The 12,888-nt window shown below is 47.4% G+C and overlaps 1 protein-coding gene across 1 annotated transcript in view; it reads right to left on the bottom strand.

The window, feature by feature from the left end:
* Nucleotides 1-8,475, bottom strand: part of GINS2 (GINS complex subunit 2 (Psf2 homolog)) — a 35,049-nt gene extending 26,574 nt beyond the window's left edge. The window contains exons 1-2 of the mRNA XM_010850831.1: nucleotides 8,289-8,475; nucleotides 7,954-8,068 (exon numbers count right to left, since the gene is read on the bottom strand). Of these exons, the coding sequence (XP_010849133.1) occupies nucleotides 7,954-8,068; nucleotides 8,289-8,378 (205 nt within the window). The 5' untranslated portion in view covers nucleotides 8,379-8,475. The remainder of the gene's footprint in view (nucleotides 1-7,953; nucleotides 8,069-8,288) is intronic.
* Between the last annotated feature and the right edge of the window lie 4,413 nt (nucleotides 8,476-12,888).

Here is a 12,888-nt window from a genome sequence, read left to right on the forward strand (position 1 = left end):
GACAGCCGAAGAATTGATGCTTTTGAACTGTGGTGTTGGAGAAGACTCTTGAGAGTCCCTTGGACTGCAAAGAGATCCAACCAGTCCATTTTGAAGGAGATCAGGCCTGGGATTTCTTTGGAAGGAATGATGCTGAAGCTGAAACTCCAGTACTTTGGCTACCTCATGTGAAGAGTTGACTCATTGGAAAAGACTCTGATGCTGGGAGGGGTTGGGGGCAGGAGGAGGAGAGGATGACAGAGGATGAGATGGCTGGATGGCATCACTGACTCAATGGACGTGAGTCTGAGTGAACTCCGGGAGCTGGTGATGGACAGGGAGGCCTGGCGGGCTGCAATTCATGGGGTCGCAAAGAGTCAGACACAACTGAGCAACTGATCTGATCTGATACACAGACTGGCAGATGGAAACTGGTGAATCTGTGTAGAGGGTATATGGATTTTGTTTACAGTACTCTTACAATGTTTCTGTAAGTTTGAAACTATGTCAAATAAAGAGTTATGAACACCTAAAAAAAAAAACATGGCCCAAATGAACCTATCTATAAAGCAGAAACAGACTCACACAGAGACCAGACTGTGACTGGTAAGCGGGAGTAGGGGGAGTGGACTGGGAGTGTTGGGTTGGCAGATGCAAACTGTTAGGCTGGATAAACAACAGGGTCCTACTGGTTAACACTGGAACTATAGCCAACCTCCTGGGATAAACCATAATGGAAAGGAATATTAAAAAAAAATACATAACTGAGTCAGTTTGCTGTGTAGCTGAGATGGCACAACATTATAAATGATCTATACGTCAATTAAAAAAAAAAAACAATGATATAATTCCATTTGCAGCCACATGGATGGACCTGGAGATTATCAAAATAAGTGACGTAAGCCAGACAAAGATACAAATGAACTTATTTACGAGACAGAAACAGACTCACAGAAAAGTGGAGGGGAAAGATAAATTGGGAGTTTGGGACTGTCATAAACACACTACTATATTTACAATAAATAACCAACAAGGATCCACAGTATACCAAACATAACTCTGCTCACTATTCTTTAATAACCAAATAGAAGAATTTGAGAAAGAGACATATGTATATGTATCACTGAGTTACTATGCTGTACACTTGGAACTAAGAACACTGTTATTCAACTACACTTGGATAGAAAATAAAAATTAAAACCAAAAATAAATGGTACCAAATGAAACTGAAAAGCTTTTGCACAGCAGAGGAAACAATAAGGAAAATAACACAATCCACAAAATGGGAGAAATATTTGCAAATGATGAGACCAACAAGGGATCAATGTCCAAAACTGACAAAGAGTTCATGTAGCTCAGTATCAAAAAAATAAACAACCCATCAAAAAAATGGAAGGAGACCTAAACAGACTTCTGTCCAAAGAAGACACACAGATGACCACAGGCACATGAGAAGATGCTCAACATCACTAATTATTAGAGAAATGCAAACCAAAACTACAATGAGGTATCACCTCACACTGGTCAGAATGGCCATCATCAAAAAGTTTACAAACAGTAAATGCTGGAGAGGGTGTGGAGAAAAGGGAAACCTCCTACACCGTTGCTGGGAACAGACCGTGGTGCTGAAGACTCTTGAGAGTTCACTGGACTGCAAGATCAGACCAGTCAATCCTAGAGGAAATCAACCCTGAATATTCATTGAACGTCCTGATGCTGAATTTCCAATACTTTGGCCACCTGATGCCAAGAGTTGACTCCTTGGAAAAGACCCTGATGCTGGAAAAGATTGAAGGCAAAAGAAGAAGGGGCAGAAGATGAGACAGTTAGATAGCATCATCAACCCAATGGACACAAAGTTGAATAAACTCTGGGAGACAGTGGAGGACAGAGTAGCCTGGTGTGCTGCAGTCCATGGGGTCGCAAAGAGTCAGACACAACTTAGCTACTGAACAACAGTCACTATGGAGAACAGTATGGAGGTTCCTTAAAAAACTAAAAACAGAGTTACCATATGATCCAGCAATCCCACTCCTGGGCATATATTTGGACAAAGCTATAGTTTAAAAAGATACACGCACACCTATGTTCACAGCAGCGCTGCTTACAATAGCTGAGACAAGGAAGAAACCTAAATGTCCATCAACAGATAAATTCATAAAGAAGATATGCTACATATATACACTGGAATATTACTCAGCCATGAAAAAGAATGAAATAATGCCACATGCAGTAACATGGATACACCTGAAGATTATCATACTAAGTGAGGTAAGCCACACAGAGAAAGGCACATATCACATAATGTCGCTTATATGCACAAATGAAAAGTATGCAAATACACTTATTTACAAAACAGAAACAGTCGCAGACTAAAAAAAAAAACCAAACAGGATTACCAGTGGAAAAAGGTGGAGGGAAGGGATGAATTGAGAGCTTGGGATTGACATATACACACTAAAATGTTTAAAACAGATAACCAATAAGGACCTACTGTACAGCACAGGGAACTTTCAACAATCTCTAATAGCTTAAATGAAAAAAGAATTTGGAAAAGAGAAAATACATGTATATGTATAACTGAATTACTTTTCTGTACACCTGAAAATAATACAACATTGTTAATCAACTACACTCCAACGTAAAATAAAAACAAAAAAGACAACCCACAGAATGGGAGATGTCTGCAAATGATGTGACCAACAAGGGAATAGTCTCCAAAATTTACAAAAGCTCAGGATGCTTAACAGCATTAAAACAACCCAATCAACTAATGGGCAGAAGACCTAAATAGACATTTCTCCAAAGAAGACAGATGGCCAAAAGGCACTTAAAAAATGTTTAACATCGCCGGTTATTAGAGAAATGCAAATCAAAACTACAATGAGATATCGCTTCACAGCAGCCAGAATAGCTACCATCAAAAAATGCACACACAATAAATGCTGTAGAGGGTGTGGAGAGAAGGGAACTCTCCGACACTGTTGGTGGGAATGTAAATTGGTGCAGCCACTCTGGAGAACAGTATGGAGGTTCCTTAAAAAACAGAGCTATCATATATACGGCCCTGCAATCCCACTCCGGGCATATATCCAGAGAAAAACATGATCCTAAAGGATACACACATCCCAGTGTTCATTGCAGCATTGTTTACAACAGCCAAGACGCGGAAGCAACCTAAATGTCCAGAGAGGAATGGATAAAGAAATGTTACATATACACTAGGAATATTACTCAGCCATTAAAAAGAATGAAATAATGCATTTGTAGCAACATGAATGGACCTAGAAATTGTCATAGTGAAGTAAGTCAGACAGAAGAGAAATATCATATGACATTCCATATATGTGGAATCTAAAAAGAAATGATACAAACAAACCTACAAAACAGAAAGAGACTCACAGAGAAAGAACTTATGGTTGCCAGGGGGAAAGAACAGTTAGGGAGTTTGGAATAGACATGTACACTCTGCTACATTCAAAATGGATAACCAACAAGGACCTACTCTATAGTATATGGAACTCCACTCAATGTTATGTGGTACCCTGAATGAGAGGGGAATTTGGGGGAGAATGGGCACATGTATACAGATGGCTAAGTCACTTTACTGTCCACCTGTAACATCACAACATTATTAATCAATTACACCCCAATACAAAATAAAAAGTTAAAAATTAATAAAATAGATAACCAACAAGGACCTACTGCACAGCACACGGAACTCTGCTCAATAGTCTAACAGTCTAAATGAGAAAATAAATTTAAAAAGGGTAGATACATGTATATGTTTAACTGAATCACTTTGCTGTTCACCTGGAACTAACACAACATTGTTAATCAGCTATACTCTAACGTAAAATCAAAAACAAAAAGGACCTCATTAAACTCAAAAGTTTTTGCACAGCAAACTAAACCATAAACAAAAGACAACCCACAGAATGGGAGATGTTAAAAGATCAATCTCCAAAATTTTCAAGAGGTCATGCATCTCAATATTAAAAAAAAAAAAAAGAAAACTACCCAATCAAAACACAGGCAGGAGACCTAAAAAGACTTTTCTCCAAAGATGATATACAGATGTCTACTAAGAGGTACATGAAAAGATGCTTAATATCACTAATTATTAGAGAAATGCAATCAAAACTACAATGAGGGCTTCCCTGGTGGTTCAGCGGAAAAGAATCTGCCTGCCAATGCAAGAGATACCAGTTTGATTCCTGGTCCGAGAAGATTCCCATATGCCTTGGAGTAACTAAGCCCATGCTTCACAATACTGAGCCTGTGCTCTAGAGCCTGAAAATCACGACTACTGAGCCCACGAGACTCAACGACTGAAGCCCGAGTGGCCTATGGCCTGTGCTCTGCAACAAGAGAAGCCTGCAGACCAGGATGAACAAGCAGCCCTGGCTTGCCGAAACTAGAGAAAAGCCAATGCGGCAAAGAAGATCCGGGACGGTCAAAAAATAAATAACACGAAAAAATAAAGTTCTTTAAAAAAAAACCTACAATGCGATATCACCCCACACCAATTAGAATGGTGATCATCAAAAATTCCAAAAAAGATAAGGACTTCAGTAGAGGTTCAGTGGTTAAGACTCCAGGTTTCCAAGGCAAGTGGCATGGGTTAGATCCCTGGTTGGTCAGGGAACTAAGATCCCACATGACATGCAGCTCGGACAAGAAAATACATTTAAAAAAAAAAAAAAAACCTACAAATTTTTTTTTTACTGACTGAGGCTTCCTGATGCCTCAGTCAGTAAAGAATCTGCGTGCAATGCAGGAGAGCTGAGTTCCATCCCTGGGTCAGGCAGATGCCCTGGAGAAGGAAATGGCAACCCACTCCAGTATTCTTGTCTGGGAAACCCCATAGACAGAAGAACCTGGCGGACTACAGGCCATGGGGTTGCAAGAGGCGGACAAGACTTAGCCATGAAGCCACTCATATACTTTCCTTAAACAGAAGTTACAGTAAAATGTTTTTTTAAAAAACTACAAAGAATAAATGCTGAGGGTGAGAAGAAAATGGAAACCTCCTACACGGTTGGTGGGAATATAAACTGGTGGAGCCACTATGGAGCACAGTATAGAGGGTCCTCAGAAAACTAAAAAAAGAATTACCATCATTCTGCAATCCCACTACTTGGCATCTACCTGGAAAAACACCCAGTTCAAAAAGATACAAGCTGTTTTCTATGTCTGCATCTCCACTGCTGCCCTGCAATCGGTTTATCAGTACCATCTTTCTAGATTCCATATACATGTGGTTAAGAGATTTGTTTTTCTCTCTGACTTAAATCACTCTAGCTAAATCATGTTGATGTATGGCAGAAATCAAACCAATATTGTAAAGCAATTATCTTTCAATTAAAAATAAAATTATTAATTTAAAAATATAAGAGGAAAAAAATGCAAACTAAAAAAAAGGTACAAGCTGAGGGCTTCCCTGGTGATTCAGTGATAGAGAATCTGCCTGCCAAGGCAGGAGACAAGAACCAAGGCAGGATCAATCCCTGGTCTGGGAATATCCCACATGCTGCAGAGCAACTAAGCCTGTGCACCACAACTACTGAGCCTGTGCTCTAGAGCTCGTGACCCACAGCAGCTGATCTCAGCAATGGGAGGAACCACTGCAGTGAGAAGCCGGTGCACCGAAACTAGAGAGTAGCCCCCGCTCACCACGACTAGACAAAGGCCTGTGCAGCAATGAAGACCCAGCACAGCCAAAAGAGTGAGTGAGTGAGTGAAAGTCTCTCAGTCACTTCTGACTCCTCGCGACCCCATGGACTACCCATGGAATTCTCCAGGCCAGAATACTGCAGTGGCTAGCCTTTCCGTTCTCCAGGGGACCTTTCCTACCCAGGGATAGAACCCAGGTCCCCCATATTGCAGGCTGATTCTTTACCAGCTGAGCCACAAGGGAAGTCCCAAAATACTGGAGTGGGTAACCTTTCCTTTCTCCAGTGGATCTTCCTAACCTGGGAATCGAACCACGGTCTCCTGCATAAAGGCGGATTCTTTAACATCTGAGCTATCAGGAAAGCCCCTGACACAGCCAAAAATAAATACATAAAAAACTAAATATGTTAAAAACAAACAAAAAAAGAGTTCTCTGAAATTGTTAAAAAAAAAAAAAAAGATACAAGTGGGACTTCCCTGGAAGTCCAGTGACTAAGACTCAGAGCTTTCAGTGCAGGGGGCTCGCGTTCTATCCCTGGTCAGGGAACTAAGATCCCATATACTGCGAGTGCAGCCAAAAACAAATAAACACACGCACCCCAATGTTCACTGCAGCCCTGTTTACAATAGCCCAGACACGGAAGCAACGCAAATGTCCACCGACAGATGAATAAACAAGATGTGGTGTACACACACACACACACACACACACACTGGAGCATCACCCAGCCATTAAAAAGAATGCAATAATGTCACTTGCAGCAACATGGGTGGACCTGGATATCATCATGCTAAGTGAAGTGAACCAGACAGAAAAAGGCAAACACTAAAAGCACAAGCAACAAAAAAAGCACTTCATTAAAATTTTTAAACACTGTGTGTCAAAGGACACTGTGGAAAATGTGAAAAAACAATCCACACAATATAGGAGAAAATATCTGTATCATATAGGTGATACATATTTTTTAGATTCCCCATATGATATGCCTTATATGGGAAAATCTAAAAAAAAAAGATACAAATGAACTTATTTACAAAACAGAAACAGACTCAGGCTTAGAAAATAAACTTTGAGTTAGGAAAGGGGAAAAGTGGAGGGGAGTGATACACTGGGAGTTTGGGACTGAGATCTACACACTATTACATGTATTTATTATTTTGTATTTTGTATGGCATGTGTGCGTGCTCAGTTGCTTCAGTCGTGTCCAACTCTTTGTGACCCTATGGACAAGAGCCCAACAGGCTCCTCTGTCCAAGGGAATTCTCCAGGCAAGAATACTGGAGCGGGTGGCCATGCCCTCCTCCAGAGATCTTTCCCACCCAGGGATCAAACCCACACCCCCTGCGATTCCTGCACTGCAGGTGGATTCTTACCTACTGAGCCACCTGGGAAGCCCCATTTTGTATTGGGGTATAGCCAATTAACAAACAATGTTGTGACAGTTTCAGGTGAACAGCAAAGGGACTCAGCCATCCATATACATATATCCATTCTCCCCCAAACTCCCCTCCCATTCAGGATGCCACATAACCTTGAGCACAGTTCTATGTGCTACAGGAATGTGTCCTGCTAGATTTAAAATGGATAACCAACAAGCACCTACTGTATAGCACATGGAACTCTGCTCAATATTCTCTAATAACCAAGATGTAGAATTTCAAAAAACAGTGGACACGTGCTGCTGCTGCTAAGTCACTTCAGTCGTGTCCGACTCTGTGTGACCTCATAGACGGCAGCCCTCCAGGCTCCCCCGTCCCTGGGATTCTCCAGGCAAGAACACTGGAGTGGGTTGCCATCCTTCTCCAACGCATGAAAGTGAAAAGTGAAAGTGAAGCCGGTCAGTCCTGTCTGACTCTTCGAGACCCCACGGACTGCAGCCCACCAGGCTCCTCCGTCCATGGGATTTTCCGCCTGAGGTGCACATATACCTGAATCACTTTGCTGCACACCAGGAACTAACACAACGTTGTTATTCAACTAATACTCCAATATAAAATAAAAATCAGAGACCTCCCTGGTGGTCCAGTGGCTAAGACTCCCCACCAACCCGCACTGAAAGGGGCCCAGGTTCAATCCCTGGTCAAGGAATTAGATCCCCCAAATCACAACTAAAAGACCCTGCATGCCTGCAACTAGGACCTGGAGCAGCTAAACAAATAAAAATAAAATTCAAAAAAATTTTTAAATAAAGAGAGTGGAAATAATATTACAGTGAAAACCTGAACTACAGTTGGTACACACGCCCCAAACGGCACCCCGTCTCCCAACCCCTCGCGGGGCCCCCTCCGCGTCCTCACCCACGTCCATCCATTCGGGCGGGAGCAGCCGACACTTCTGTCTCTGCTTCAGGTTGACTGCCAGCCACAGAGGTACCTGCACCGGTAGGCCGGGGTTGAAAGGCCCCAGGTCGCCCTGCAAACACGCACACCCCGTCACTCACAAGTGCAGGGCTTGGACCTCCGCAGTCCGCGAGCTGACGCCCTGCGCGGTCTCGACCGGCCCCGCGCCCCGCCACCACCCTGCACCGGTTCCCCAGCCCCGCCCGACTACATCTGCGGGCCTGGGCCCCGACAACCCAGCCCGCCGGGAGCGGGAGCCCACCAGACCGAGCCGGGGGCCCGGCGGTTCTCACCCCGATGAGGTAGATCTTGTCCAGGCTGAAGTTCGGGATGATGGTGACCAGCTCCTTCTCGGCCAGAAACTCCACCTCCGCTGCATCCATGGCGTCGCCACCGGCCGACCCAGGACTAGCCGCCGCCGCCTCAGGTCCCTCAGTTTCCGAGGAAACACCACTGTGTCTGCCGCTTTCCCGCCACCGCGCAGAGCCCGCCCCCTGACCGGAAGGAGCCCTGGCCGGCCTATGGAAGACGGCGCTTTACGTGGGGCGGTGGAAGGCGGGGAGAATGACTGTTACGAGCCCGCGGATTGGCCATCTTGAACGTGACTGCGGAGCGGGTCCTGCCCCCTCGAGGCAGGCCCCGCCCGTCCCCGTGTCCCGGTCTCGTCCCTCCCGTGAGCCGCTAACTTGGAGCCGCAGGCTCACCTGCACCTAGGACCGCCCTCGGTGGCCCTTCACGAGCCCCGGGCGCCTGCCTTCCCACACCGCGAGTCAAACTGGGGCTGGGTGGGCTTCGGGGCCGGGAGTTGTTCATTCGCTCAGTCGTGTCCGACTCTTTGCAACCCCTTGGACTGCAGCGCGCCAGGCCTCCCTGTCCATCACCATCTCCCCCAGCTTGCTCAAACTCATGTCCATCGAGTCGGTGATGCCACCCAATCATCTCATCCTCTGTCGCCCCCTTCGGAGCCAGGAGTTAAAGCATGTAATTGGTAACGGTGTAACCTGGCTACACAAACGCGGTGCCCCCACCGACCCACCCAAGCAGAGTGAGGGAAGGCGTTGTTTCCTTTAAGTTCACAATCTTCTGGCCAATGCAGATTCCTTCATCGCACCCACATATTCCAATTCAGAAACTGCTGGAGAAAAGGCTCACAACCTGCACTTTTACAGGCTCCGCAGGTGAAAACCTGTGAAGGGTCGAGTTTGCAAATACGGATCAGTGAGTCCGGCTATTAACTGTTGGTCCGTCCGGGTGCCCTCTATAGAGTGGGTTCACGTGAACCATTGCAGCAGTGGTTCTCAGGCCCTCCTCTGGCAGCATCCCTTCCCTACCCTCCCTCACCCTTCCCCCAGAGATGCCCCGTGTTGACGTGCACGCTCCCGCAGACTTCTGATTCAGTGGTCTGGGTGAGGATAGAGGACTGACCTCTAACCAGGGTCAGGGGGATTCCAGTGGCGTGATGATAAGCCAGCAGAGCTTCCACCTGAGGTGAAGCAGCTAGAGGAGGACTGGGGTGGGGGGGAAGGTGATGCTGAATTTGACAGCATTAGCTTTAGGCTCCAAGAAAAAGCATATGTGACAGGAGTATTTCAGGGTTCTAGATCCCTTCAGGAAAGCTCCCTCACCCCACAAAACCACACACTTTCCTGTCTAACAATCCATAAAACTGCCCCATGCCAGGTTGTTGGGAAGATGAAATAAAGCCATCATCCAGTTCTGCCCATTCACACGGCCTGGAAAGCGGTTTGTTGTTTATCTGCGTTGGAAATGATCATGAGGAGCCTGGAGATTTCCTTCATTGTGTCATTTACGAAGACAAATAAAAGATCCCTCGGGAATGCTGTCTAACCGAGAGCAAGCGACCACTCTGAACCTCTGTATTTTCATCTGCAAGAGAGGTAGGAAGGGAAGGAGTCCCCAGGGTATTTGGGGAAGAGGGGGGTGGCAGGCCACCTGGCCCCTCCTAAAATAGAAGCTCCCTCAGGCATCTGCAGAGAGTGTGTGCCAACTTGTCTGGGTTTTGATTGATGGGGCAATGTTTCCTTGACTGGCAAATATTTGCGTTTCAAAGTTGGAGAGGCTTCCCTCCCTGATTTCCGCAGACTGTAAAAGCACAAAGGAAAAGAGCTGGTGGGAGAGCCGAGGTTCAGAGAGGCCCTGGTGGGATCGTGAGTGCTAGCAGAGCCCAGTGTCCTGGCGTCCTTTCTGGGAACGTGGGGACTTGCTGCTGCTTACGTCACAGGGCTGTAGGCAGAACGAGACAAAGGGGGTGCAGCCTTCCACACTACAAAACGGTGGTGTCTTGGAGCCTCAAACTGGAGTAGACACCAAGGTCCTTCAGTTCAGTTCAGTTACTCAGTTGTGTCCGACTCTTTGCGATCCCATGGACTGCAGCACGCCAGGCCTCCCTGTCCATCGCCAACTCCCAGAGCTTACTCAAACTCATGTCCATTGAGTCAGTGATGCCATCCAACCATTTCATCCTCTGTCGTCCCCTTCTCCTCCCGCCTTCAATCTGTCCCAGCATCAGGGTCTTTTCAAATGAGTCGCATCTGGTGGCCAAAGTATTGGACATGTATTGGACAAATATTGGACAAACAAGTATTGAACAAGGTATTGGCCAAGGTCCTTAGGGGGACCTTGTTAAAGCACCATGATTCACAACAGCCAAAAGGTGGAAACCACCCAGATGTCCACTGCTCTCCTGTGGTCCCCGGGGAATGGTGGGGAAGCAGTGACTTGCTGCGGGTGGCGTCTCCCAGCTAGGGAGGTGGCTAGAATTAGAGTCATGGAAGCAGAAGGGACATGCAGAGCAGAAAAACACCTCCTCCTGAAACTCTCTTCCCTCATCGCAGCTGAAAGGGGCCCTTGGGATGGTACCCTCCAAGGACAAAGACTGCTTCACTACCTGGGCCCCTCCAAGGTCTCAAGGCAGGGGTGATAGCATGACCCCTGCAGGCCTGGCTCTCCTGCTGTTTCTGGCCACTGGCGAATTTTACTGGTGGGGCCCAGCCGCTCCAACTGGTACCTCTTCCCACCTTCACCTCCTAGAGCCCTCGGGAGGCTGGGAGCGAACGACTGATGTAGGCGAAGTTCTCAGATGCGTCTGGCCCAGCTGTGCAGACAGCCGTAGTTCCCGCACCTGGCGGCAGGGCTGGCTCTGCTCACGACAGCCCTCAAGGTGTCCTTCTCCCTGCTGAGTGCTGGTGAATGAAGCAGGAAAGACAGACAGCTCCCGTCATCCAGGGCCACTGTGTAAGCTGCTCCCCAGAACCTGACCAGATCCTGAGCCGGCCGGGTGAGAGATGCAGGTCGGGGAGTGACGTGAATGGATGAGCAGTTTACAGAAAGAGAGCTCTGGGGGGCGGAGTGGGGATGGGACCCAGTCCAGCAGCAGGAGAATCACCTGAAGGCTGGGACTGGACGTCTAGCTGAGCGCTAGCGGTGGCACCTAGGGCAACAGCCAGGGGACCAAGAGGAGGGACGGTCTGAAACTAGAGCCCGCGGACTGCCTGCAGGGTCCCGGCAAGCCTGGCCCGGGAAGCCTCCGGACCCCACCCAGTGGCCACAGGTCTTTCCCAGCCGCCTGTGGCTCCGCACAGCCCGGCAGCGTCCCCCTAATCGCCGCCGCTGGGCCTTCGAGTCCCTCCCTGCTGTTTGCAGGCCACCAGAGTCTGGCAGGGGAGCCAGCCCGTGAGCCGCAGGGCGCACATCACGGCTGAGCCGGGTGGGAGCTCTCAAATGCCTCCGACATAGTGCCAATACACTCTTGTGTCTTTTTGCCATCTGCTGCTGTCATTAAAAAATTACATTTCCATCTGTTTTCACACTTTTCTCCCCTCCCAGCCTCCCCTCCCGGAGGCATACAGCATGAATCCCACGTCGAGGACGCGATCACTGCCTCGCCTCTTGGAGCCTAGGAACATTGCTGGGACACACGGGGTTAGGGGTAATGGGCTTCATGGGCGACCAGAGCTGTTCATTCCTCCTAAGTCGACACTGACCGTGACCTCTGCCCTCCACACACCAACCCCTCCACACACACTTTGCGGGAAGCCACTTACAAAGCTTTTTTTGGTTGCTGGTTTTAATTAGTATGTGTGGCTTTAGCATTAAAAATAAATGGAAAATAAACTGCAAGCATTAGTAACCATTTCCCCTGGGAATGTATTTAAGGAAGAACAGACTCAAGAAATAAGAATCAGGGAGCCATGTCTTGGGCTCAGAAAAAAATTGTCATTCTAGACCAACCCCAAAGATGTAACCCCCCTCCCTGACTGATACAGCATGCCTGACCTTTCATGAAGGGTCAAGTCCACGGAAAACCCAACAACCCCCTCACAAGTTTGTGACCACAGACTTCGCCTGGTGGATCTCCTCAAACACAGCTTTGCAAACATCAGCATAATCGGTAACGCTCTAGGTTCTGTACGTATGGTCATCTGTTTCATCTTCCCAACAACCTGGTTACTACCTTCTTTTGAAGATGGAGGAAGCTGAAGCTCAGAGTTGATTAGTTAATAATTTATTTTTTTTAAACTTTTGGCTGTGCCCCACAGCACGTGGGACCTAGTTCCCCAACCAGGAGTCGAACCCACCTCCCCTGCATTGGAAGGGGGAGTCGTAACCATTGGACTGCCAGGGAAGTCCGATGCTGAGGCTCAGAGAGGCAAAGTAACTCGCTCCAGGTTGCCCATCTGACAAAAGAAGCATGGGGGTGGACGCGGCAGGCTGGGCCCTAGGCTCCAAGGAAGGCTTCAGGTGGAAGCAGTTTATTCACAAGGCCCTCCTGGGATGCTCCAGGAAGGTGGGAGATCTCCAGGGCCAGTTCAGGTTAAGGAGCAAGTTTCTACTGCTGGCCCCTTGGGGCTCAGACCACCCCCCACCCCACCC

This window comes from Bison bison, unplaced genomic scaffold, assembly GCF_000754665.1.
Source record: "Bison bison bison isolate TAMUID 2011002044 unplaced genomic scaffold, Bison_UMD1.0 scf7180017864295, whole genome shotgun sequence".
NCBI classification, from domain to species: Eukaryota; Metazoa; Chordata; class Mammalia; order Artiodactyla; family Bovidae; genus Bison; species Bison bison.